This window comes from Medicago truncatula, chromosome 2 (assembly GCF_003473485.1).
Source record: "Medicago truncatula cultivar Jemalong A17 chromosome 2, MtrunA17r5.0-ANR, whole genome shotgun sequence".
In the NCBI taxonomy this organism is placed as follows: Eukaryota; Viridiplantae; Streptophyta; class Magnoliopsida; order Fabales; family Fabaceae; genus Medicago; species Medicago truncatula.
Window position 1 is genome coordinate 31,616,322 of NC_053043.1, and position 27,565 is coordinate 31,643,886.

Here is a 27,565-nt window from a genome sequence, read left to right on the forward strand (position 1 = left end):
TCAGCATAAACTAACATAATCCTCCAATTTTATGTTGTGAATGGAATTACTGATTTTGCAGGGTAAAACAATACCACAAATTTGCTGAGAGATTTTCTGAATTAAATTTATTCATTGATCTCTCTAATTAAAAGATTGTATATAAACTAAACCTCCTTCCAGAATCGAATTGATCTATCAGCTCCACATGAAATAAAAGGAGACTCTACCGGGGAATGCTCCAGCCAGTGCGGTGCACCAACATGGTTAGAAGGCCATTTAGCTACTATTTCTCTTGTCATCGCATCCCAGATAACGACCGGCAAAGTACACCAGCTTCCTCATACAAAATCCATTTTATAAAGCTAACATCACCAAACATTTGACAGCTAAACAAACCTCGCTGTTCAGTTCTTCTATGGATAGAATAAGTTTTTCTGTTGCATTAAAAATAGCATGCATAGAGACACAGAATGGTAATTATTAAGAACATGGATGGAAATGCTAACTGAGTATTAGCTATGTGATTTTTTTAGTTCAATGTGAAATGAACTACTTCCAAATTGCACCCCAAATGACAATGTATGCATATGATGTTGACAAATAATAACTCCTTTTCAAACTGATAGAAGATCAAATTAGCTAAGGACGGAAGCAGGAAAAAATGAGAAGCACAATCATCTCCTTCGGTGCAAGTTAAATTAATATGCATCTGCATCACTAAGATTAGAAGGCTGGTTTATCATTATATGAATCAACCACGATTAATATTAAAAAATTATACTAAATAGTAAATAGTATATGAATCAATCACTTCAAAGTAGAGCTGTCAAAGTGTACTCTAGCCTTGCGAGTCAACCCAGCTCACCACAAAAGGGTGGGTTGGCAAAGGAGAAGCTCCCTCCTTAGTAGGTTATTATGACTCAGCATACATAATCTGTAGGTTGACGCAGGTTAGGTCTGGATTATGTCGGGTTAACCCACTTTCCTTATGGAAATATTCCATAATCAATATAATAAAACAACCTAAAAATACGGTTTAAAACAAAAAAAAAAAAAAACCCTACCAATACCATATTTTTGATGCTCAGACTTTAAACAACAATCAAAACACTCATTCACACTCTTATCTTCAGAAACCCATCTTTTGTGACATCACCGTCCATTATCAACGTGCAAGAAATCTGCCATCACTGGCCGTCAACCCTCCCCTGTTTGGAGTCCTCACCAATAACATAAATCAGCATGCCCATGACCGCACCACCATAGCCGTGATTCCAGTTAAGAGCTTCCACGAAAAGGATAATCTATCCTAACTCCATCAATCACATAATGCATTCGTCTCCTTCCACCTCCATAAACAACCTTCACTTCTTCTTTAGAAAATGGAACACAGAGCTAAGCAATCGCCTGTCCAAATCTATTTTTTATTTGGAGGAGATGAGTTGATCATTTGGTATTTCTTTGGGAGAGGTAGTGGAATTGTGCATCATGGAGTACAGTGGGTCGGTGGAATAGCAGGGCATATGGAAACATTATTTGATGATTTAACATATGGAAATAGAAAGAATTAATCAAGTTAGAATTAATAGATATCTACAACTTTGAGCATATGATTATTCTTATTATAGATGAAAAAAAAATTGTACGTATTTTTTTTTCTTCTATTTCATCTTGTTTTTCTACAATTTTTTGGAAACTAGGTGAAGCAACCCACCAACCCGAGGTTGGTCAAGCCAAATAGAATATATTCTAGCTTACAAAAAACTCGAGTCGACTCACTTGAAAGCCAAACTGGATGAACTGGGTTTGCTCACTTGTACAACTCTGCTTCAAAGTCAATCTTTCTTTCTGTAGAGTTTCAAAAACTAAAGTGAGTGATGTTTGTGTGGTGACTATAATTTGTATATCGGTTAAATTACTCTGTATTCTATGTAAAAATTGAGCAATGAAGTTTTACATTGGTTAATAATGTTAGAAGATCTTGGGTCAAGTTGCGGTGTCAAGTCCACTAACGTGTCTATTACTTAAGCTTCCGCTCATCACCTAACACATTTCTCTTTGATAGAAGGTTCAAAGATTATATGTCTGAAGACAATTCATAAGACATAACTCATGATGCAGCTTGTAGCAGTACTGTTATTCTCATGGTTTTTTTATATCAAATATTTGTTCCAAAATTATACCATTGATCTCTTGTAAAACTTTCACTGGTAGCCTCTGCTGTTCCATGTGCTGCAGTTACGGAGCGCACACAATTGGCAGTGATGCCATCCCACAACCGAATAGCACCATCTTTTGATGCTGTACATACATGGCACCTGTACAAGAATATCTAACCTACAAATCAGACAGGGAAATGACCAGCATCGCTGAAGCACCGTTAAAAGTAAAATAGAGGTAATTGATAATTTCGAAATGAGAGAGAATTGACATGCCTAGTTTATGGCTCCATTAGGGTTATCAACAGGGACATTTCTGACAGATGACGCTGAAAGGTATTTTATATCATGCAAATGTGGAATTGCATGACCAGTGCCTTTTGGAAATTGATATTATCATCCTTTATGTTTTGAGAGGAGTCAATGAAGAAAGCAAAGATGCTGATTAGAAAAGGTAATCTAGAAACAAAGACAGGAGTTCCCTGTTTGTATTCATATTATCAATATCAATAATTTACCCAATGGCGCTCGATATCACAATGCCGATAAAGAGGAAATCATTCAAATTGCTGAGTTATTGCCTAAACTCAGAAATAAAATTGGACTCACTGATATATAAACCTGAAAGCATTAACTAAGCTATTGTCTATTAAGCTCAAAGAAGGTGTTGACACCAACCAGAAGTAGTTCGCTGGAACACATGACTTCCTAAGCCCAGTTTCATATAGATAATACTGAAGGAAGAACATGATATGATACAATGAATATATCTAAGCATTATGTAGGAACAATTACATTGGAGCATGATGTTTGTAACTGCAAGTTTTCACAGTATCAAGAAACATATGAACACATAAATGAACACTGAATTCATTTTGGTAAAGAAAAAAGACATTTGTCGCATACTATAATGCAAGATATGTGTACTTTATTAAAGAATATTACATGCCTTGTGTTCTGAAAGGTGTCGTCTCATGCTTCGGGAAACTTTTTGACGAACCATTTAAATCTGGCAAAGAGCTGGGACTTCAACAGAAACATTGGACTGTAGTTTTTGAACAGATGAACAATCTTCGAGGGAATAATATCTTTAGATGTACTACCAGAATGTTCTAGAACGTCAACGGAAACATTCGATTGTAGTTGCTGAACAAATAAACCATTTTATGAAGGAATAACATCTTTAGATGTACCACCAGATGGTTTAGAAGCATCAGCACTACTTAAAGCTTCAGGCTGAAAGTCATCAACCAAGTGCTGCTGATGAGAATTTACTGCGTTCTGAAAACTTTCATTTTCATGTTTCGAAGTCTTGGGCTTTTCTCTAACTCTACTAAGGTTCTCTGCACCTTAGGAGAAACCTCTCTGATACCTTTAGAGCTTGGATTGCTATTAACCGATTGACCATCAATACCAAAGGTAGTAGACACAATAGCACAGCACTCAGAATCTTTCTTTCTTTGCACTACATCCTGGCCAGTTATATTCTGGTGAAGATCTATGTCCTGATTTTTAACTCCATCATGCTCATAATCTGACACTTGATAAGAAATACTCTTCACTTCTTCATTAACCCCAGAACTGTTTTCACGAGAATAAAGTTCCACATCATGTTTATTCCTAGAGCGCCTTGAAGTTGCATTCTTGTTAGATTCATGATGAGAGAACCTACACAATGCTCCACGATAGCACTTTCTACGTAAGAAATCAAAGCATTTAGCCTTGTCCCTTCTCACATTCTCACCATGAGCGTCTTAACATTGGAGACCTACTCCTGCTTCTACGCCGCCAAGGAGACCAGCTGCACCAAACCAAAGTCGAAAAGTTATAAATAAAATATCCTTCAACGGAGTAACTGAAGTGATCAAGATCTAGGACTAGAAATGTAAAAAGATAATCAATCCTCAACTACGATGCAAAGATACGATATGAGTATTAGATGCGATATGTGATAGAACACTAAGATAAGGCACATTCTAGAAGATTGTAGAAGCATATGCAATAAGAGTTAGTTGAGATATTTCCTTGATTTTAGGGAAGGGAGGGTAACGTGTAACTCATTCATGAATATTGTTAGAAAGTTATTAGGAGATTTTCTCTCAGGTTAAGAGCTATGCTTTGGATTATGAGTTCATAGAACTCTGGTTTATCTCTTTCATTTACTGTTTTCCACCATTGTAGAGCTTTTGAGCTCATCACTATCCATTAAATAATACAATTATGTGTTCTTGATTTCACGAGTTCCATCGATATGAGTATTAGATACGACGTAAGGTGTATCAGATAAGACGTTCCTCGAAAAATATAGGATGCAATATATTTATCATACAAATACGAAGTAAAAAAAATCCACAAAATATGATAAATATAGTATCCCAATTCAAAAAATAGAAAAATAAAATATATAAAAGAATATGGAATAGGTGAAAAATTGGTCAATGGGTAATATACATTGCATCTGTTGCAATTAGTGTGTGTGTGTGTGTGTAATAGCAAAAACAGAGATTAATAGCTGAATGGGTGAAGTGGTGATATAAATTATATATGTTGCAATTAATGAGTGAAGCTTCGACATGTACTATAAAATATGTATCTGAGATGTGAAGAGTCATGAAGAATGAGCTGTTGACGGTGTGTCGGGAGCATGTCAATGGCATATTCAAGAGTATTGGAATATTTTTTTTAAATGGTCTCCAATACTGCACTATCCATGTATCCGGTTCCACTTAGTGGGATAAGGCTTTGGTTGTTATTGTGGTCTCCAATACTGCACTAACACGTATCAACAGTACATTGGAGAGTATCGGCGTATTAGTATGATACGGGAAATAAAAAATATTGATGCTAGTAAATCATCAACTAACAGAGGGAGGTTTTAGCCGAGGTTCAACTCATACAACAAAATAACCTAGGAAAAGATAGCTCGTGTATCCTACATAGCCTGTTTGTTTGTAGACAATGCTCAAGTTAAAAAAAGGTAATCAAAGCATCCTACAATGCACTACGGAAGTACAAACCTGCAAGAGTGGCTTTATCCTTTCTCCTCCGAGGACTACTTCTCCTCCTACTGCTTATGTCTAGGGAAGATCGAGACTGGCTGCGACTCCGGCTTCTATCTCTCTTGTTCTTCCTCCTGGTCCGATGAGTGCGAGATTGATCAGAGTCACTATCTGTATAACTTTTTCATGCCTCCCAAATTCATCTACTTTCAGAACAGTTGGTTCAAACTTTGAGGTTTCCTTCTCACGTTTATGTTCAGCAGTACCACTCTTACTATCAATGTCAAAGCCAGTATCACCTAACCTGTACGTGATATCGTGTGGTGTCCATCTGTGGCACCGTTTAAGTTGACTGCTTGGTCTAGTTTCACCTCAACATTCTTAGATTTCAACCATTTTAGAGTTTTATCAACAGCTTTTTCACCTATGTATTCCAATAGCCCTGGTCCTTTGTGAACCAGTGTAACCTTTATATCCGAAAAATCAGAAGCTATCTCTCCAGCAAGTTCTACACCAATAGAGGACCTCCTCCAACAATCAGAATGGAATGAGCAGATTTTATCTTTTGATTTTCTGCAGAGAAAATGAACTTCATAAATCAAGTGCTGACAGTAACAATTTATTACATTGCCGTAAAATGAATCTATTCCATAAAATCATTCACAATACACTACGCTAAATTGAACAATGGCAGTATATAATATGATTGAATCAAAAACAACAATACCAAATAATCCCAGACAGCTATACACAAGTCTGATGATATAGATAATCGAATGTGCTAAAAATTCAATCAGTTATTTTGGGTTCTAATATTTCTTACATGGTGAAACAAGAGCTTCGTGATCCTTTTATTTAATGAATACTATACTATACGATGATTCATTTCATACCATGTAATATTAAGAGTACATAATAGCCAATGTTGTCTATAGCAACATATTCTATTCAAGAGTATATAATATTATAAAACCCTACTCCATCAGCATCTCTAACAATGGTAATAAATTTCACATTCTATTAGCATCCAAATTCAATATAAAAAGTAATATTAAGAATACATATCAGCAGATTCATACATTTGGGCACAAATTCACCACACACCAATTCTAGAAAAAAAGTTGTTAGATAACAATGCAAACTAACCTTCCATCTCCATGTCAGAATCAGTGCTTACAGTATTTTCTTCTGCTGTCTGGGGCAGAGGTGGGGGAAGATTCATCACACTTCTAGATGGCAATAGGCCCTCTCTGAGGGAAACTGGCACAACCCTTCCACAATTTCCACCATCCTGATTGGCGTCAGAATTATGTACAGGTGCAATATCAGACGGACAGGAAGCTATAAATCCATCTACTGAGTCCACACCCTTCGTGGAATTCAGGTCATCAGTTCATGCAGCTTGGGAGGATGTGGAAGTCATGATAGAGGTAGGAGGTGGTGGACATGGCGGAATTTGTGGTGGAGCGGCCGGCAATTGTTGAGGAGCAACGGAAGGCAGTTGGTCAGAATGGAAATAAACTCCATCAGATGATGGAGAACGAAAAGGGGCCAGTGGTGGTGGAGGAAGATGACGATTATGCAAAATTTGTCCTCGCAGAGTCCCTCCCCCTATTGCTCACTCTCACCACGAGACATCTTGGCTCCCCCTATTGATCATCACCAATTGGTGGTGGTGGACCTTCATATTCGTCCACCACCAATTCATGTTTGGCGTGGTGGGGGGTCCATATCCATGAGAATAAACACGGTGAGGTGGTGGTGGGGCAAAATGCTGAAAAAGAGGCGGCGATGGGGGAGGTGGCAGTGCCTGCTGATGACCCGATGAAAGTGGGAGTGGCAGTAGGGCAGGTGGAGGAACAGAAGCCTGTCCGAAATTAGGGTCATGGTTCCCATGATTATACATGTTTAAATAAATGCAACACAGATCTTGAATTTGAATTAACACTCCCAATTAAGCAACAGAAAAATAAATGAAAAACCAATCTTGACAGTTAATAGAGAATCCCCTGAACAAAAAAAAAACATAAACAAGTATAATCAAAACAAGTTAAAACATAAAGCAATAATAATTGATGAGCTAACTCAACCTATGCATTATTTAATTTCTCGAAACAAAGAATATGAAATAAAATGAACCAATATACATACCATAACAGATTTGATAAAAATGTTAAATTTAAATTATGTTCACAATTGGCGACATTGCGCAACAGGGAAGAGCACCAGTGCTAGTGAAACGCACCGTTTCATTTGGAAATGGAACAGAAACGTGCAGCGTTTAGAGTGTGTGGTAAATCACAAAAAGAGAAGGTTGTAATCGTGATTGGGGAAGAGTAGGCTTTAGTTAGTTTTTGGATGAAGAGGTTTGAGAGTAGGGTTGAATTATGTGTGTGATAGATAAACCCCAACGAAGACGATGTGTTGGTTGGATTCAGGAAATTGATATTGGGCGTGGCGTGGTGTGAGTGAGAAAAGGAAGATGATAGTTTATTTTGGGTGGAACAAACACTAGTGTGGGAAAATCCAATACTGCATCTTCCATTACTTCCAAACACTTCATTATTTCGATAATAAAAAAAATATTACACTTCAATTTTATTTTATTTTATTTTACACTTCAGGAACCTGTGTATGGTATGACTTCTTCATTCTTTGCATATTATCAGAAGCTGAGCATTAATTTATCAAATACCTAAAATACAGAACAAGGACCAACCTATATTAATATTAATGTTTATAAACATATGTAGCCAGAATACCGATCGTAATGCAGTTATGAACGTAAGGATCATATATATCATTACTTTGATACTAGAACTCACAAGCTAGACAAAGAAAAAACGTGCAAAGAATGAAGAAGGCATACCATACACAGGTTCCTGCTGAGTATCAACAACATCCCCAACTAATGAAAATTGTAACTCCCTAATGGCCTCAACTCTATTGCTCCAAGCATTCTTGTGGTGGTTGAAGTCTTTCTGTCTGCCAACATTTTTATCATTCTTGTCTTCTATCAGCATACGTTTAACTTTTTGAGTACTCTGAACATGCGGATTCACAGATTCATCAACAGTAACCATTTGTGATTTAAAACTATTTTCAGGTTTATTCATCTTCTCCCTCCCCCTTTTCTGCAGTGCTTTGAGTGATGCAGGACATATGGTACCTTCTTATCTTTGCTTAGTACAACTCTACGTAAACTCGTTTTGCATAAGTGACTGAATAGTAAACTCTACACATGTGTTCACACTCAAAATCATGGACCATTCATCCAACTAACAATATGCATAGAACAAACCACTACACCAACGAGTCCATGAAAGCCTTCATGTTCTTCACATCTTTACTGGTTTGAGGGAACTTCGGTGGTTGGAACATCTTCCAAAGTCCGGCGGGATGCTTTCTTTTAACTTCAACCTTTTCTGAAAATCTGCCATATATTTTTTCGCATTCAGGATAAGGCTTGACATAAAGATTATAAAATCTAAGCCTAGTTGGTTTGATAATGTCTTTCAATCCCACTTCAAACCCAATTGCACCTTTTCCTTTCAAATACTCAATCACATTGTATCTAGGAACAATCTGTTTTTCAAAATTCACACCCAAGTATTCAGGAACTTCATGTAAACAATCAACACCATATTTCATCCTTTGGATTAAAAACTCAATCTTCTTCTCAATATCCTCCAAATCATAAGCAATCAACCTCGGTTCCTTCCACAACACCTTCAAAGCATCCCTACGAATCAAACCGCGACCGCACAAACAATCCACTCTCAGCTTCACTTCAAAACAAGCCCTAACCAAACCCTCTCCAAAAATCCTCTCTTTAATTGCCTCTCTGCATTTCAAACTCTGCAACAACTTCAAACACCGTGAAAATTCCCCAATCTCCATTCCCAAAATCCTTGGATCCCTAACAACCTCCGCCCTAACCTCTCGGCTGGAAAACCCTAAACCCCTCAACTCATGAATCAACGGCTTCAACCTATCCTCAATAGAAAATCCCAAAACCTTAGGAAACAATCTAACAACCCTATCAATTTCATCCTTAGGAACCCTAAATTCCATAAGAAAATTAATGACACCAACAATTTGAGTTTCCCCCATTACAACTGCACTGGGAAATTCCTCCAAAACCCTTATCAAAACATCATCAGAAAACCCTAAACCCCTAAAAATCTCAATTTTACGGGAAATTTCAAGTGGGTTTAAATGGAAAGTTCTAGAACACCGCAATAAGTTGGCTATCATCAACGGGGAAGGGTTAAAAAGCTTGGATTTGAATTTTGGAAAACCCAATTCCCAACTATGTAGAAATTGGGGTTCCAACACAGAAGGGAAATCCCGAACAAGTGAAATTAGGTTTTTCTGTGGAATTTTGAAGGAAAAGAGGGTTGTTAAGGATTGGCGAAGGTGGGATGGATCGGAATTGAAGAGGAAGTGGTTTTTGGAGAGGAAATGGGGAAGAGAAGAGGAAGGGAAACCGAAGGATAGGAAGAGATTAGCGAGTGTGATTTGTTTTCTGTAATGAGATGTTTGATGAGAAATGGTGGAGAAGCTGTTAGTTGAAGAAATGGTTCTTCTGAGAATAAACATATTGTTTCTTGTGAGAAATGTGACTGATACTAGTTAGTATAATATCAGTCAGAAACAGAAACAGTGACAGCGATGCCAAAGAAAGCGAATTTAGTTGAAAAAAATCACCTCAATTGATTGATTCTTCTTCCAACCTTCTTTCTGCGAAGTGATGGCGTCTTCCTCATTCTTCTATTCACCCAACCACCAACGTCTCCTATCCTTCACAAAGCAAATAACAACACACGTCAACCAATCTCGTCACAGAGAAGCTTTATCAATCTTCCACCACATGCACTCTTCCCTTTTCATGTTCCTTGACCCACACGTTTTCACCCTCGTTCTCAAATCCTGCACCTCCCTTCACCTTCCCTACCTCGCTACTTCCATCCATTCCCACCTCATCAAATCCTCTTTTCTTACCAACAACCCATTCCTCTCTTCTTCCCTCCTCAACTTCTACGGCCATTGTGTTTCGCTCAATCATGCACACCAACTGTTCGATGAAACTCCTCACCGAAACGATGTTATTTGGAATTCCATCATTGCACTTTACTCGCGTGTGCAAAACATTACAACTGCTGTTAATCTCTTTAATGAGATGGATGTACCGCCTAATGAATCAACTTTTAACCCGATTATAGCAGCTTTGTCATTGTCGAATCAAAACAATGCTTCGTTTAAAGCGATAAGCTTTTACCGGAGAATGACTGGGTTGAAATTAAAGCCGGGTTTGATCACTCTACTTGCTCTTGTTCGTGCGTCTGTTTCGATTGCAGCGTTGAATTTGATTAAAGAGATTCATGGTTATGCGATGAGGAATGATATTGATTCACATCCTCAGTTGAGTAGTGGGTTGATAGAAGCTTATGGTCGATGCGGTTGTTTAATGGATTCACGTACAGTTTTTAAGAATATGAGGGGCTGCGATAAAGATGTAGTTGTTTGGAGTAATTTAATATCTGCTTGTGCTTTACACGGTGAAGCAAAGGAAGCATTGGAGTTTTTTCAAGAAATGGAAGTTTCAGGCGTGAAGCCAGATGGGATTACTTTTCTTGCTGTTTTGAAAGCTTGTAGTCATGCTGGGTTGGATGATGAGGCGTTGTGTTTTTTCATGAAGATGCATAGGGATTATGGCGTTGAGCCGAATAGCGAACATTATTCATGTTTGGTTGATGTTTTGAGTAGAGCTGGGAGATTGTATGAAGCTTATGAGGTTATTAAAGGGATGCCTGTGAAAGTGACTGCCAAGGCATGGGGTGCTCTTCTTGGTGCTTGTACGAATTATGGGGAGTTGGGGTTGGCTGAGATTGCGGGGAAGGCTTTGGCTGAGGTTGAACCAGATAATGCTGCAAATTATGTTTTGTTGGCTAAGATTTATGCTAGTGTTGGGAGACGAGAGGAGGCTGATAGAATGATAAGGGAAATGAAAGAGAAGGGAGTGAAGACTACGAGTGGTACTAGCTGGGTCGTGTATTCTGAGTCTTAAGATTCATTGCGTTTGTCAAACGTGGTTTTAATTTGCAGTTATGGTTGAGATTTGGTTTTCAATATTGTTGGAAATCCCAGACAAATGTTGTTTGCGTTGCAGCAATTGCAGTTGCAAAGATCTCAGAACTGTTGATGTTTTGGTCACGTTAATTGTTTGTGTTTTGCAATTGATATGTGTTGGACATGTGATAGTATTGAAACTACTACTTTGAGCTTCTAAATGAAAGCACGATGAAAGTGTCGTGGCCGCGGAAACAAACACACTGACAATTGCTTTCGTAGACCATAATTTTAAAAGAAAACTTACAGTATCATGAGCACAGAGTAATTATGATTATTGTAAGTTTTAGTAGAGAACAACACCTATAGGCTATAGTACTGTTGGCAAGTTTTGCCCTACTGTGAAAACTGGTTGTCAAGTAATGTTTTTTTCTTGATACCCTTGTTTTGTCTCATTTTTTTTTTTCTCCTAATGAAAGGATAATAAGATTAATATAGAAAAAGAGAATTGGTGAAGTGTGGTGTTTTGAATGGACGGATGGAGGATTGGACTGAAAAAGGGACTGTTTATTTGGGTCCCTTTGGGATAGGATGAATTGATGAGGTTGAGCTCGTTACTTGCAGCTATCAAAGGCAGGTACGACGAGTTGGCAATTGCACTTCTTGATAAGGTGTTGCTAATTTGATATGGATTTGAATCTTCTGGTTTTAACACTGGACATGACTTTTGCTGCATTGGTGGGTTCTGATCCTATATTCCGACAACCAGGGAGAATTCAAACCCGTGCTGATAAATTGATGGATATTTCTCATGCAAATCGTTTGATGTATGGTAGATTTGAATGCTGCACAATAGCTTGTACATTGACTTGAATATTTCTATTATTTTTTGTTAATCAAATCCTGTTTTTATGTCTATGATTAGAATTATAATATATATGGGAGTAAAAGAAATCAATGACTATTTCTAACATTGGCTAATCGTTACCAGAAATCTTAAGAAATGGATCTTGCAAACAAATCTATGCACATCAACATGTCTGTTATCAACATATTAGTATTTATTGTATGTAATGATAATAATATCAAGACATGAACAAGTACCCAATTCAATACATGGTGTGAAACACAGGGGATAATGTTGCCGATGCATGTGTCTTGGATGATCAAAGAAAGTGAAAGGAAAGATAGCAAGAGGAAAGATTGTTGAAGGAATGAAAGTGAGATGATTATTTAGTTGTTTGGTATCAAAGAAAGTTGAAGGAAAGATAGATCTATTTTTATTAAATGGCATAAATATCCCTACATTGATGTATAGCACGCTTGCATAATAAATATTAAATTTATGGTACACCGTAGAAAGTTAAATAAAATTATGTTTTAATATAAAATATTTTATTTTTTAGTTTTTGATATTTTTATTTATATGTTCTTTTCATATTTTTCAATTCGTATATTTTGATAAATGATGTTAGATGCATTATTTTAATCCTATACTAACATTATTTTATTGTATTAATTAGTGGTTTTTATGACTTCTTAACCAACAGTACCAATTCAAGCCGATTCCTCACCAATTTGAAGAGAAACATTTCCTGGGACTCATATAAATCTTTCTTTCCTTAACTGTTTATCAGGGAACCAAACTGTGGAAGCACAAAGACCAATAAACTTTCTTTCCTCATCTGCTTCTTTCCTTTGTCTATCAGTGGTTTAAAACAAACACTGAGTTTCAGGGCCAATTTGCACTTTGTCTATCAGTGGTTCCAAACAAACACTGAGTTTCAGGGCCAATTTGAATATCGTATGAGAACTTAAGGCTAATTTGTATATGGTTGAATTAGTATCTCAATAATGATTGTTTTGATTTTGTATATGGACGGTGAGTCAAAGAATTTAGTACATGGATTAGGAAAACAAAATAAAAAACAAAAGGGAGATGTTAACTTGTGCTCTTGGGACATAAGTTAAGAAACTAAATGTAGAAGGATTTTCTTGAAACTTGTGCATTAATATATATGCAAAAGTTATACTTTTAATATAAAATTTATTTTTTCCCTAAAATAAAATTATTTAATTTCCATTTTAAGCTTCTTAACTTGTGCCCTAAGGGTCCCTAAAAAAAAAAAAATAATTGTGCCTTAAGGGCACAAGTTAGCATGACTCTTTTTCTCTAATCGCATCCCTTCAAAGTCCTCCATCCCTTCGCCTCCAATTCGCAAATAAAGCCTAAGACTTTGTAGGGGAATGAAAATGAAGGTTTTGGAGGGTGGAAAATATAGAGGAAGAAAGAGAATTTTTTCACATTTTTTTGAAATAGTAGTTTTTTGGATAATGATAAATTAATGTTTATGATTACTATATAAGAATATTTTGACAACATAGATTAAATTTAAAAAATTTATATAAACCATCCAAAACCTCATCGTGTACAATTTGTGAATTCCTCAAATAAGGAGAGTTTTGTATTTCAAAGAAAAATTAACCCCCAAAACCCTCCCCTCCCATTCCATTTTCTCCTATTTTCTTCCACTTGTTCATTCATTTTCTCCATGTCCCTCCCCCTCCAAACTCGTAAACAAAGCCTAAAGTTTTAATTATGGAATAAAATAAAGAAATCATTTAAAAAAAAATTGAGATAGTGTTTTGTAGAGAATGATAAATTAACACTAATTTTTAATTTATTTTTAATTTTGAAAGTACTATAACAACATATATTGAATTTAAAAAATTTACCCAAATCCCTAAAAACCCTCAAAACTCCTGCTTCAATACAATTTTTTTAGTTTCCCAAATTAAAAAGATTTTGTATTACGATGGAATATTAAACCCAAACTCGACAAAACCTTTCATGCTTTTTTTTTTAAAAAAAAAAAACCTCTCATCTTAATACTCTTCATTCTTTCCACTTCTTCCTTTCTTTTTTTTACAAGCCCTCTAATCCCCTCAAAACTTCCAAATAGAACTTAAGTGGTATCACAAGTCTGATCTTTTTGTCGAGGTTTAACCATTGAAAAAAATGAACATGTCAAATAAGGATCTAAAGAGTAGTGTAATATAGATATTTGATTCACATGAAGATTTGAAATGTGGTCGTTTTTAATTGATCAAAGAATTAAAATGTTTTTTTTTTACAAGAAATGTGGTTGTTTTAAAAGGGTCAAATTAGACCATCATATAAAATTGTGAGGGACTAATTTTATTTGTGCTGTGACATATCTAAAATTACAAATATATATATGAGTGGCTTTATTTTTGTACGAGAGACGGAATTGAGCAACACAAAACAGCGTTTGATGAATGGCAACGACGCAATTCGGAAGGCGAGTGGGAAGGATAGTGAAAGAAAGAATAGAAAGAAGGAAAAGCAGCGTTATACGTGAAGGATTATGGAACGATCCTTTCATGGTTGCTTCTACTCGCGCCATTGCAGAAAGAATCCCTTTGGTTGATCTCATCGTCCATGTCACTGATGCAAGGATTCCATTCTCCTCTCAATGTCATTTACTCACACATAATCATATTATCGTTCTCAATAAAGCTGATCTCGCTTCTCGTTCCTCTTTACAGGTTCGTTACTTCTCTTCTTTTACTGTTCATAAGCTGTTTAAGAAAATAGCTTATATGAATATGAGTGAGAATAACTTAACTTTAAAAAAAAAAAATCTGTAAACAGGTATGGATGGATTATTTTAGGGAAACGAACTGCGTATCTTGTGGAGTCGATGCTCATAACAAGGAGAGCATCAGACAGGTAAACTATAAGTTCCTTTTTCGTGAGATCTTCTGTCGAGTCTCAGGAATGAATGATCTTATGAAAATATCATGGTGTTTGGATTTGTTTCTCACGATACATTGTTAAAGGACACGAAGACTAGTTTGTAATTTTGAATCTTGCAGCTTTGAACAAGTCATATTCAAATTGATTTGAATTATTAAGAGCTCACATTTTATATTAGTTATAAGGAATGAATCTGTATGTTGCCATCGATTTGTCTGTTATACACAAAAATAGTATTATAATGATGGGGATTTCTTTACTTTAGTGAGTAAATTTAAGAAATGATCAGTTAGAGATTCTGAAAGAAAAAAAATTGCACTTAGTTGTTGCTATTCTTTTTGGCTTTTTTCTCGCCCTCTTTCTTTTTATCTGTTCATAAACTAATTTACTAATAAAGACCTTTTGTTTTAGACAGTTCCTAAGCCTTATACAACGGCAGGTGGGAAAGTTGAGGAGAACGGATCAAGCTAATAAATATACTGCAACAGTAATGTTAATTGGGCTTCCAAATGTTGGAAAATCGGCACTTACTAATGCTTTGCATCATGTTGGGAGAATCAGTGCTGCAGGTATTCAAGTTATTATTGCAATTCTAGAGGAACAGGCTAAATGACATTCTCAACGTTTGAGAAACAAGTGGATGCATGTCCACCAAATTTCAATTTTATTTCTAATTTTTCCTTTGCAACTTTTGTTTTGTAGAAAAAGGAAAGTTAAAGCATGCAACTGTGAGTCCAGAGCCAGGGGAGACTAAAGACATTAGAAGTTATAAGGTTAACGATTGTTCTTTATCACCGTACTCTTTATCGTTTTGCTAGGAATTCTTTTTTTCTTTTAAGGACCTCCAAAGTTGTATGTTTTCATCACATGTTCTACCAATTCTTTATTTTTTTTGTCATGCTGCTGGATCTCAGAACTCTTAATTAGCCTCTAAATAGATTTTATAAATTCTGAATCTCATGCAACCTTTCGTCATTCTTCTCTTTTTTACAATCTCATTTATTTGGCTAAATTAAAAATTTGATCATCATGTTGAACAGACAACGACTTGACGAACATAATAATTTTACTTTGGGAAGATGATTTGTGCACAGGCATGCTCATCTAGGCATCTTCCGTTCCCAGATATCTAGTATGCTTGTATAGGAAGCTCATGTTTGGTAAGCGGGTAAGATTTTTTTGTTATTAGGGGATAATTTCATTAGAGAATATAAAAAATGCACAAAAGTAGGGGATATGATGTCACCTTAACGACACCACCAAATACAAGAACTGAACGAATCTCACTAATTACTTTCTGTATCAAACTAAGAAAATACCAGCATATATAGGAACCAGGATATTATGTTTTTCATGGATTGCCAACTTCATCAATTTATCATTGCATATTTCCAAATGTAAGCTGGATTTCAGTTGTAATGCACTGAACACGAGAAAACTTTACATATGTATGTATATACAAAATAAAATAAAAAAAGGAAAAATCTTTTCGCACTCGTGTATTTAATAAGATGACTTGCATTGTTGGAAAACATTTTTTGAAAACACTCATGTATTTAAATCTTGAGTTAACTTGATGCATATTACATACTTTTTGTGGGCCAATATGTACTAAGATATTCATCACTTTCCCTATTTTGCTTCTTGTCTGAACTTCATTCATAAGTATCTCTTTTATGATTTTCTTATGAAACTTTTCCTTCCTTTCAGATTGCTAGCCATCCCAATATTTATGTGTTAGACACTCCAGCTGTTTTACCTCCAGAGGTTCCTGATGTTGATGTTTTATCTAAATTACTCTTAACAGGTATTTTTGATTGGTTTTCTTCTTCCTTGTTTTTTTTTTTTTTTTTTTACATTCTTAGTTAGTGGTGGTTAGTGGTAGTATGGTACAATTTTTTGTATGTCTGTTGAGCTATAGGAAGGAGGGGTTTTTTTATGAGCAAGTGTTGAGAACTTTTGAGAGGTATATCGAATCAAGCAAGTAATACAAAGTGAGTAGAGTTGTCGTCCCTTGAGGATTGAGCTGTCAATTAATACAGATTGCAGTGAGTTGATTCCATGAAATTAATAGATAACATATTGTAAATTAGAAGAAAGCAAGAAATGGGAAGAAAATTTTGGTTAATCGATAGGTAACCATTTTGGGTTGTTGATTTCACTTGGATTATTCCATGTAGTTCAGTTATGAGAATTTTCAAAGTTACTGTCATTAAATTCATGTTTGGGTTTTCTTAACTAACTGTAAAACAATTCCTTAAATCCCTAGTCTCTCTTAAATCAACATGCAATCTACTTAAAGTCACAAGGATTAAGCTTCACCAAACCCAAAGCAGCCACAAGAGAGTTACACTATTTCTAGAAGTAATTTATATTTAGCTCAGAATCATGTAGTGTGTGCGACCTTTCAATCAATATAAAGTCTAAAAATCAACCAGGAATGGCCAATTCAATGAAGCATAAGTACAAAAGGTAAGCTTTGTTTTTCATACATGGAAGCTTTAGTCTTGAATCACAACTATTGATATATTTGCAAATCAAAGCTACACCAACATTCAACTAAAAGGGCTAGCTACTTGTGATAAAAGGAAAAAACAATGAAAGATAAGAGACAGAGAGAAAGAGATGGCCTCTATTAATGCTTCTCTGGAAATAGACCAAGAGAAGAGGCAAAGAAAAAAGCACCATCACATTCCTCTAACGCTTCTCTATATGCGTCATTGAAAGCCAGTTTCATGAAATGGACTGAACACCACAGTGCAATCCAATGAGCTGATCTATCCCAACAACATTGTGCTGATTCATATTTAGACGGTTCTTAAACTTTCTACCATTTTTCTCTAGCTAGTACTTCCAACTATTTCAAGTATATACTCATGCTTCGATAGTTTATTCATTCTTGTACACAATACTCTCTACTCTAAACTTTTCTACATTTCTAAATTTAGAGTCAATTTCATTTTATACATCCCACCTTCTCAAACAAGTACAGCTTACCTCCAAATGAACAAAAAGCATTCCATAACAAGTGTTTATTTCTGGTTAAATTACTTCTGTTGTTCAAACATTTATATAACCTCTCTCTCTGTATGTGTGTGTTTCTTATCTGATTTGGACTTCATTTTTATCGTTATGCAGGAGCAATTGGGGACTGTTTGATTGAGAGAAAAGAAACTGCTGAATATTTTCTAGCTATTCACAACTCAAGTGATCAGTACAAAAAATGGGCAAAGTTATCGAGCAAGGAAAACGACATATTTTTCCTTAACAGCACAACAGAGTGCTTGACTACACATGGGTTACAAATGAAACAGAAAAAGAAAATCCCTAACGATCACACACAGGTATCTGTAATTATTTACGTGTAAACCTCAATCTTATGTAATGTTTCAAATACGTGGATAAAAACTGTTTCTGTTTTGATAAAACTACACATCAAGCTAGAAAAGGAAAGGACAATCAAAGAATTGAATCAAAACAAATGGTTCTGACATTGGATATTGTAACTTGAACATTTTTTAATCTAATAAAGGATTCCAATAGTTCAATAGATAATTTACATTTCATTTAAAGTTGGTTTGTATGCTATTGATGAAGAACAGTTGTAATGAGTTGGGTGATTGATTAATGTTTTCGCTCTCTTCTTACTAAGAAAAGTAGTCTGCCAATGATATATGGTGGAATTTTACACTATTATTTTCTGCCATATCTTCCTCAGGTTTATGCAATCTTGCACGAGATCTTTATGTAGTTAAAATTCAAATTCATTCAGTTATCTTTGTGTTTTGCAGGACGACATGGTGCAGGATGTTAGAAGAACACTCTATGAAACAGTTTCATCTTTTGATGGCAATATAAGATGTGAAGTTGAAATGGAAGCACTTATTGCTAGTCAGTTTACCGCGTTGCAGGAAGTTTTCCACGTTTCAACTGAACGTGAAGAAGATGCTCATGTCGTGGTTGCCGGGAAATTGCTTAATCTTTTTCGTACGGGTCGTCTTGGACATTATATTTTAGATAACCTTCCCAGAAATATTCACTGACCATTGCAGGCCAATGCATTGTGTGTTGGTCTCTAAATATTTTAGTTAAGTTCTGAAATGATATTCTTTTTTGTTGTTTGTTGAGGTCGTTCTAGTACATGTATTACTTTTGTACATTGTTTAACTTTTTTTGGTTATGGATCAAGTTCTCTATCATTCGTGTTATTATTTAAGTATTCTTGTATCGAAAGAAGTACCATAAAAACAATCTCAATAGTTAAGTGCCGTTCAAAAAAATATATTCTTAATAGTTAAGCTACATAGAACTAATCCGAGTCCTACGAGAACTTTTAAGGCTGAACTTAAGCTTGCACATTATACTTGAAACTTTTAAGCAAATTTGGTTATGTACTTGTAAAATGGTGACTTGCTCAACTTTGTCAGTTAATAAAGAGAAAGAACGGTGAGAAAGAAATGGATGATGCCTCAATGAGGGGCCAGGGTATCATGGTTCAACAGTGTATTTCCACTGTCATTAAGCAGTTCATCCATTGCTGAGGATAGCTGCCAAAACAGAACCTTGTCTCTCAAGCTCTCTCAGTTAGAACCCATGAAGCACAAACATGTCAACACTGGTAATAATTTTTTAGAAAATGAAATGAGTGAATGCAACCACGTGTCAGTGTCGGTGTTAGACATCGGACATACTTTTACCTCACTTTGGCATCTTGGTCCATAGGTTAGACACTATTGGTAATAGGCCTCTCAACGGATTCCTAATGCACCGGTACAATCCCAGTTCTAATCATATCCTTCTTTCGCTCACAATTTTCTTCAACCATCTATGGCATGCTCATCTATATCCCTTTTCCTTCTCATAATTAGAGTAAATACAACATTTATTTTATTTTTGAAAGATAATAAGTCTAGAAGAATCATACATAATTTCACAATTTTATTTCCTTTTCTTCCTAAGATTTTCTGTTGTTTTTACTTGCAGGATACATACAATATGAGAGGCATATGAAAATTATAGGCCTGTATGGATAAAGGAGGTCTAACTTAATGTGTTTTAAATAAACTTAACAACATTATACTTTTGGGTGATTAATGTAGGGAAGAAACTAGAATTGGGTTAATTATAGATTTTAAAGTGGATAAAGTTCACTATAATGAAACAAAAACTAATTGTGTTTCAAGTCTCTTTTGCTGCAATTTCTTAAGGGACAGACAAGAGTTCAAGACTATGTATAAGGTGGCAAACTGGAATTGTAATAAGATGCAAGTTTTTTGAGTAACTTTATTAGGTCTCAATTATGATGTTTTGACTTGAAAGTTGAAAGCATCTAATAGCTAAAGATTCTGAAGTGTTTGGAGAAAAATTGAAATTTGATGGATTATCATGTAAATATATATACACTTTGGTTCTTGAAATCAAAATTTAGTTTTTATAGTTGAAGTTGTTGCGGAGATAGAAATTGTGATTAGCTCTTTTCGACAAGGTGGAAAGAACATAGATAAAGATTCCATGCACTTGAACTATGAGGATTTTCGAAGTTACTGTCATGAAATTCATGTTTGGGTTTTCTTAATTAACTGTAAATGAAATCCTTAATTCACTAGTCATTTTTAAACTCAACATGCAATCAATTCTGTAATCTACTTCTTGACGTCATCGGAACCAGTAACTATTTCCTGAACATCAGAATCAACTAATTTACAGGACCTTCCAATCAACCTAAAGTCTAAAAATCAATCAGGAATGGCAATTAAATGATGCATGAAGAACAAAAGATAAGCTCTGAATTTCATAAATGGAAACTTTAGTCTCAAATCACAGTCATCCATACAATTACAAATCAAAGCTACACCAACATTCAACTACTAAAATGATTCGGCTACTCTTGGTATAATATGAAAAAGGAAAGAGAGGAGAAGAGAATAGAATAGAAGAGAGAAAGAGATGGCCTCCACTAATGCTTGTCTGAAAACAACCCAAAGCCTTTTCTTAGAAGTTAGAACCCTTAGAGTTGAGGTGATAGTTCAATAGTTCTATAGATAATTTGCATTTCCTTTATAGTTGGTTTGGATATAGTAATAGTAATCTTACACATTGGTTATACCATTCCATGAGGAAAGATGCCCATTGTCAAGAAGCCAGAAGGCCTCTTTGGTAGTATATATTCCCTGGTAATGGCAAAAAGTGAAAATTAGGTAGCAACTTTATCCACTTTAGAATGTTCTGGTATTCGTCTCAGCTTGATTTTGGTCAAAGCCTTAGATTTGAGGGTCATCAAAGAGTCACTCAATATCATGAAAGGGTCACTAGTGGTAGCAAAGAAACAAAATCCTAACTCTACATGCAAGGAGGAGGTGAACACAGCTGAAGATTCACCTATTGGTTTATGACATACACTACTTGGTGACTTGAGTGAGAAATGACATTTCATAAAATCACACTAAAAGCCACCAAAATTTCATATTTGTTTGGGAATTATTTTAGATTCGTACATATGAAGTGATTTGAGTATTGTATATTGTAAATTGTTTCACGTTCTCTAGTATTTTTTTTATGGATCAAGTTCTCTCTCATTCGTCTTATTGTTTAAGTATTCTTGCATTTTGTTTTATATTCAAAATGGGTAAACCATCATTTCGGTCCTCAAATATGTGAGACAATGTCATTATAGTCCTTGAATGTATCAAAATTGCAAGCACATCCTCTAGTAAGTCATTTCGGTTCTTTAATATGCCTTTTGTTATTTATTTTGATCCTCAAATGTGTTTTTCATTAGTCAATTTAATTCATAAAATTACAAACAAAAAAGACAAGAGGATGTATTTGCAATTTTGGTACTTTGTGGGATTACAACGACAACATCTCACACATTCAAAGGATAAAAAGATAGTCTATCCTATCGAAAACACTAGAGAAATAATCTCAACAGTTTGCATAGAACTAATCTGATCTAACTTTTAGGGCTGAACCTAAGCTTGCACACTATATTGGAAACTTCAATCATGTTTGTTTATGTCATTCTGAGAAAGGAATAGTGTATACTCAATCACTCAAGAGGTATGCCCTTTAATAAGAAAGACAATAGTACGGAAGGAATGATGCCTAAGTAAGGGGCTAAGGTATCGGAAGCTATAAGGTTGGCTTGGTGGCTTAGGTGCGAGAGTAAATATTAACAAATTAACAATTACCATACTAACATTGGTTGTCTAACAAAAAAGGGTAATGCATCATGGTTCCAGTGTATTTCCACTGTCACTAAGCCACGCATTTCATGACACCATTAACTTTTTAAATGCAATATTTCTGCAGAGTGTTTCATATGAAATAACTCAGGCATGCATTTATTTTTGCTGCAAGCTGTACTAGGAGAACAAAACATTTGACAATGTAGTCAATCAATCAAGAGATATGCCATATGCATGGATTCCCAATAGAGAGGAGATTGACAGCGTAAATTTGATGTTTAAACTTTAAACTTTAAACTACGTTTGAATTCACCAAACGAAATAAAGTATTTGTGTAATTTAATGAAAATTACAATTTTACCGCACATTAAATATTATGAATTTGTATTATGTTTTGTCACACTTTTTTTTTTCTCTTCTCAAAAAGGCGACAAAACATAATACAAACTCTTTCAAGTAGAATTTCTTCTAGTAGCATCATTAAGTAACACCACCATTGTAGGACATATAGCCACTGTAAAACATTCCTTTAAAAGATATCCCAATAACCAATTTCAAAGAGTAAATGATTATGGCTTAAAAGTGAAATTTCAATTTCAAGTAATTGAATTTCAAAACAGAGAACTGGAATTTGAATCCACCAATCAGATGTTTCAAATACAGATGTATAGCTAATGGAAGCAGAAAATATAGCATGCAAGAAATTTGCTGAGGATAGCTGCCAAAGCAGAACCTTGTCTCTCAAGCAATCTCAGTTAGAACCCACGAAGCACAACCACCGACACTAACATTTCGACACTGGTAATAATTTTTTTTTGAAAATGGAAAGATTAAATGTAACCATGTCAGTGTCGGTGTTAGACATCGTACATACTTTTACCTCACTTTGACATTTTGGTCCATAGGTTAGAATCTATTGGCAATGGTCATACTCTCACTGCTTCTATATGCTCTCTCTCTTCCCTTTATCCAGCTTTTTTTCTCACTTTGGCATTTCCACCACTCAAACACTATCAAGTCTAAATGCACAAAATCAAACCAAGAAAAATGATAAGGACTGATACAAGGGTTTAACATATAAACAACAACACATTACAGCAAACATAAATGTTTATTTCGGAGAGGGCACATTAACAATCAAACTTATCAACCACACTACAACGGACCCAATGACCCAACCAACAAGGAAAAACACAAAGAGTCCAGCCAAAATTGTAAGGAGAGGAGGTCCCTGAGAAGCATTCCCAGTTTCCTTTACATCTGATCCTTCATTGGATGATTTTCCACCTCCAGAGTTGGGGTTTGTAGCAGAAACAGTTAATAGCTTTCGATTTATTTGCAATTTTCTAGAGCCTATGCATCTGGATAATACAGTCAGCAAGAGAGGATATAGTTTAATACTAAGAGGATAATACATGCATCCTAGGCATAGATGAATTGATTGTTGAGACGACTAGTGCGATCGAGATTTTAAATTTCCGGGTAAATTTTGAAATTTCGTTTTCATTGGAAAAGTTGACCAACACTACATTTGAGGACTAAAATGAAAATTCCATCTTCAAAAAAATTCACTCACCAACTTTCCATCTAATCAGAGAATTGTTAAGTTTTATGTAAAGTAATTTGTGTTTAGAGACATTCATGTAACAGTAAATTCAGGGCTAAAATCAATTGTAGAAGAAAATTAATTAATTAATTATACTTGAGAACATTAAAAAATGTCAAAATCAATTCTACAAGCCTAAAATCAAATGTGAGAACAATTGAAACCTAAAAGTCTGAAATAAGAGATAGACAAGGAAATGCATGAACCTGAAGGTGGGAGAGAAGTTGAGTGTGGCAGTAGGAAGGAATTGAGGTTTTGAAGGAAACCCTATATTGAGGTATTGTGATCTGGCTGGTGACGACAGTGAGGAGAATCCAACAGACGCCATTTGATATCACTCTCTCACTCTCTACTCCCTTTTGAGATAAGGTGGAAGTCGATAAAAAAAAGAGTATGTTATTTTTATTTTATTTTTTATAAATATACAATAATCTCTAAAAAAAAAAATAGAGTGTTTTAAAAGACATGAATTAAATATGAATTTTTTATATTTTTGACGGTTAAAAATTCATATTTAATTCATGTTTTGTTAAAAAATCTAATCTTTTTTAGAGAGATTGTTGCAATATTATATACATTTCTGCACTATTTCATTAAAAAAAATACAAATAATACACATGAGTTGACTTAAAAAGTGGTGATTGAAAATTTTACAAGGACTAAAATTCGAAAGAAAATTTTAGAGGGACTAAAACAAAAATGTGGTATATTTGTAGGGACTAAAAACATATTTAATCATAACTTTTTTAAAAAGATAAAAAAAAAAAACAATAATATGTGATAATTATTGTGATAACTTTTTTTTATTGTTTTTTTAAGCCAAAATAGAAATTAAATTTAAAAAGACAAGGAAGTGCAAGACTAGGGACATGTACCTACCCCGGTAAACCACAAAAACATGTTACGAGTGATATAACAATTTAGTACATAACTGGTATATAAAAAAAAACCTTAAACAATCACTACCACGAACTATTCAGTGAACCATGTGTAGACGCAAAACCGAATTGCAAAAAAAAAAAAAACGCAGAGTGAGCATTCAGAGCATCTACATAAGCGTATGAATCGTCTGCCAACACATAAACGATCCAAGTTCCAACAACTCCCTTCTAGATGAAGCAAGTTAAACGTCCTCTCAAGCCAAACCAACTAATTACGAACCGAAGCATGGAGTCGCACAAGTTTTGAAACTTCAGTCGTAGTCCAGATCGTGGGATGAACAAACGACAAAAATTCATCACAATCCACCAATGGCGCGTGAATCAACCGCGGCAGATAAAATTCTTAAACACAACTACTACCGTCAACACGGAGCATCTACGCACTTTTTACCCCTTAAGTTTGCAAAAGTTGCAATTTTGGCCCCCTATTAAAAAAAATGGCAAAAGTGATCCCCTATGTTTACCCCCTTTTGCAAAACGTCAATTTTGACCCAGTCAACCCCATGTGGCACGCCACCTGTGTATTTATTATTTTTTTTAATTATTTTTTAACAACTATTTTCCACGCGTATTAATGCAGAATTAAAAAAAATAAAAAATGGAACAAATAAAGCTTGGCACGTGCTAGCTTAACAACTATTTATACCAATTCCTTCATATTCTCTTTCCAAACAAAATCAAATCTTCATCTTCCTCTTCCAAACCTTCATCTCCATCTTCTCTTATTACATCATCCTCTCCTTTGTTTTTTCAGAAAATTCCTTCCAAGAAATTCCGACCCAAACCTTCATCTTCATCTTTTCTTCTTTCATCCCTCCCTCCATCTCCATTAGTGGATCTTGTTTTTCCAGAAATTTTGAAAATGTCTCAATATTCATCCTCAAGCTTCAATGGGTTGTCGACATTGAAACAAAAAACTGGATTGGTTTGTCACTGTGGTGTGGAATCTCCTTTGGTGACTGCTTGGACAGAAGAAAACCCAGGAAGGAGATTCCATGGATGTGGAAGATTTTTCTTGAGGAGGAAATGCAACTTCTTCCGTTGGTTTGATCCTGAAGTTCCAGATAGACAGAAGAAAATCATTAGTGGGATGTTGAAGAAAAACAATAAACTGAAGAAGAAGGAAAAAATACTCTTGAAAGTGATAGTCATATTAGTGGTTTTGTTGGTTTTGAGTGTTGGTGTAGTTTGCTATAAGTGTCTTTAAGTTTCTGCTGTTTAGTTTATGTTGTTTAGGTGTAATTTTATGCATTTTAGCTTAATGTTAGTAACTTAATGTGTTGTTTAAGTTTGTGTAATTTGTTGAAACACTATGTGTTGTTAAAGTTTGATGTACTTTGTGATAAAATTAATCAAAAGTGTTTGTATGTTTGGGTTAATATGGCAACTATGTTTGGGTTAATATGGCAACTGTGTTACCTTATTGAACAAAAGTGAAATGCTAAAAGCTATCTTAAATTAGCACATAGAAATAGCACCATAAAAGTAGTTATCATTACATGCTAAAAGGTTATACACCAAAGGTGCACTTAACATTACAAACCAAAAAACTTGCCAGGCAGTACTTAGCAGAATTTCATGCCAAAATAACATCCCAAAATTACATAAATATTGCAAAGAGTACTTATGAATTACATAGGTCTCATAACTTAGCAGTCTAACTTGCCAAAATAACATCCCAGAATAACATAAATATTGGTAAGAGTACTTATGAATTACATCCCAAAATTACATAAGTCTCATGACTTTAGAAAGGACTAGTTCTTGTTGACAGATTGTTGAGTTCCAATTTCATCCACTTTCCTCTTGACTCCTGTTGTCCTTATCTTTCTTGGCACAAACATTGTAGCCTCACCAACAGTTACATGCTTCCCACCAGTTACAGCAGTTTGTGTCACAGATTGTGTCACAGTCTTGCTCACACCAGCTTGAAATACACCACCAGCATGATTCCCACCAGCATTACTCCCACCAGCTTGTGTATGCTTCTTAGCTTTGCCTTTCCCTTTATCTGAATCAGTCTACAGAAAACATACACAACATTCATTCAAACTCATTTCATATCATGTATACACAACATTCATCCTAAACAGTTCACAAGATTCAATCATACCTTGTTAGCTCCCTTAGGAAGCTTCCTATCTGCACCAGTCTTTCCCCCACAAGTTCTCTGATTATGGCCTAACTCCTTACACCTTCTGCATCTCACAGTTTCTTGGTTTCTTTTCCTCATCCCACCAGCACCAGATGATTTCTTTGGTTCATCATTTGTCTTCCTCCTCAACTTCTTTGGTCTACCAGGAGCTCTCCTCATTTTAGGTGGTAATATGGGATCACCAACTACTTCTGGCCAAAGCTTTGGTCCATTGGATGGCAAAATCAGATTGCTATAGCAATCTAAGAAAGTTCGTTTCCTGTACAACATAATCAACAAAATCAGCAAAGTTTGTTTTCATTTAGTAAACAGTTTGTTGTTTCTACCACATATCTAGCAACATATTTAACAACATAATTACCTGTACCAATGGGCCACAAAATCATCTGGATTCTGATTATTAAACCTCATACAAGCAATAGCATGAGGGCAAGGTATGCCAGTGATGTCCCATTTTCTACAAGCACATGACTTATCCTTCAAAGTAACTACATACTTATCAATACCATTACCCACAGAAAATGAAGAGTAATCTCTGTCCCCATGCCAATTTGGTGACCATCCATCAGCATCCCTCTTATTTTTGTCCATAATTTTTGCAATCATAGGACAAATATCACCTTCATATCTTAACATATAATCTCTCAGCCTCACAATTCTCTTTGTTAAGTAAAACTTCAAAC

The 27,565-nt window shown here is 35.1% G+C and overlaps 4 protein-coding genes across 13 annotated transcripts; 2 read left to right on the forward strand and 2 right to left on the reverse strand.

The window, feature by feature from the left end:
• Positions 1 to 2,876: 2,876 nt before the first annotated feature.
• On the reverse strand, positions 2,877 to 9,776 carry LOC25486853 (transcription termination factor MTERF15, mitochondrial). 8 transcript variants are annotated; one of them, XM_039830606.1, is made up of 4 exons: positions 8,015 to 9,776; positions 6,287 to 7,007; positions 5,159 to 5,713; positions 2,895 to 3,942 (listed from the first exon to the last, which is right to left on the reverse strand). In XM_039830606.1, the coding sequence occupies exon 1, from the start codon at positions 9,740 to 9,742 to the stop codon at positions 8,444 to 8,446; it is 1,299 nt and encodes a 432-aa protein (XP_039686540.1). In that variant the 5' UTR covers positions 9,743 to 9,776; the 3' UTR covers positions 2,895 to 3,942; positions 5,159 to 5,713; positions 6,287 to 7,007; positions 8,015 to 8,443. The 8 variants fall into 8 exon arrangements, with proteins under 8 accessions (XP_039686541.1, XP_039686540.1, XP_039686539.1 ...); XM_039830605.1 differs by having other exon boundaries at positions 6,287 to 7,149; XM_039830604.1 differs by having other exon boundaries at positions 6,287 to 7,835.
• An 84-nt stretch (positions 9,777 to 9,860) lies between these two features.
• LOC25486855 (putative pentatricopeptide repeat-containing protein At1g03510) lies at positions 9,861 to 12,130 on the forward strand. Its single transcript, XM_013608676.3, has one exon. The coding sequence runs from the start codon at positions 9,894 to 9,896 to the stop codon at positions 11,208 to 11,210; it is 1,317 nt and encodes a 438-aa protein (XP_013464130.1). The 5' UTR covers positions 9,861 to 9,893; the 3' UTR covers positions 11,211 to 12,130.
• A 2,329-nt stretch (positions 12,131 to 14,459) lies between these two features.
• LOC25486856 (DAR GTPase 2, mitochondrial) lies at positions 14,460 to 19,209 on the forward strand. Of its 3 annotated transcripts, none has more exons than XM_039830608.1 (7): positions 14,460 to 14,782; positions 14,889 to 14,966; positions 15,433 to 15,562; positions 15,696 to 15,766; positions 16,704 to 16,800; positions 18,132 to 18,337; positions 18,785 to 19,209. In XM_039830608.1, exons 1-7 carry the CDS (start codon positions 14,513 to 14,515, stop codon positions 19,034 to 19,036), a joined length of 1,104 nt encoding a protein of 367 aa, XP_039686542.1. In that variant the 5' UTR covers positions 14,460 to 14,512; the 3' UTR covers positions 19,037 to 19,209. The 3 variants fall into 3 exon arrangements, with proteins under 3 accessions (XP_039686542.1, XP_013464131.1, XP_024631350.1); XM_013608677.3 differs by having other exon boundaries at positions 14,462 to 14,782; positions 15,409 to 15,562; XM_024775582.2 differs by having other exon boundaries at positions 14,526 to 14,782; positions 15,405 to 15,562.
• Positions 19,210 to 23,213: 4,004 nt separating this feature from the next.
• Positions 23,214 to 24,156, reverse strand: LOC25486860 (uncharacterized). Its single transcript, XM_013608681.3, has 2 exons — positions 23,993 to 24,156; positions 23,214 to 23,541 (listed from the first exon to the last, which is right to left on the reverse strand). Exons 1-2 carry the CDS (start codon positions 24,112 to 24,114, stop codon positions 23,292 to 23,294), a joined length of 372 nt encoding a protein of 123 aa, XP_013464135.1. The 5' UTR covers positions 24,115 to 24,156; the 3' UTR covers positions 23,214 to 23,291.
• Between the last annotated feature and the right edge of the window lie 3,409 nt (positions 24,157 to 27,565).

Coding starts and splice junctions, on each gene's coding strand:
- LOC25486856 (XM_013608677.3), top strand. CDS start 14,513: ATGGCAACGACGCAATTCGGAAGGCGAGTGGGAAGGATAGTGAAAGAA. Junction 16,801..18,131: donor ATCTAAATTACTCTTAACAG/GTATTTTTGATT, acceptor ATCGTTATGCAG/GAGCAATTGGGGACTGTTTG. Junction 18,338..18,784: donor TCCCTAACGATCACACACAG/GTATCTGTAATT, acceptor TGTGTTTTGCAG/GACGACATGGTGCAGGATGT.
- LOC25486860 (XM_013608681.3), bottom strand. CDS start 24,114: ATGGCGTCTGTTGGATTCTCCTCACTGTCGTCACCAGCCAGATCACAA. Junction 23,542..23,992: donor AACTTCTCTCCCACCTTCAG/GTTCATGCATTT, acceptor TGTATTATCCAG/ATGCATAGGCTCTAGAAAAT.
- LOC25486855 (XM_013608676.3), top strand. CDS start 9,894: ATGGCGTCTTCCTCATTCTTCTATTCACCCAACCACCAACGTCTCCTA.
- LOC25486853 (XM_039830607.1), bottom strand. CDS start 9,742: ATGTTTATTCTCAGAAGAACCATTTCTTCAACTAACAGCTTCTCCACC.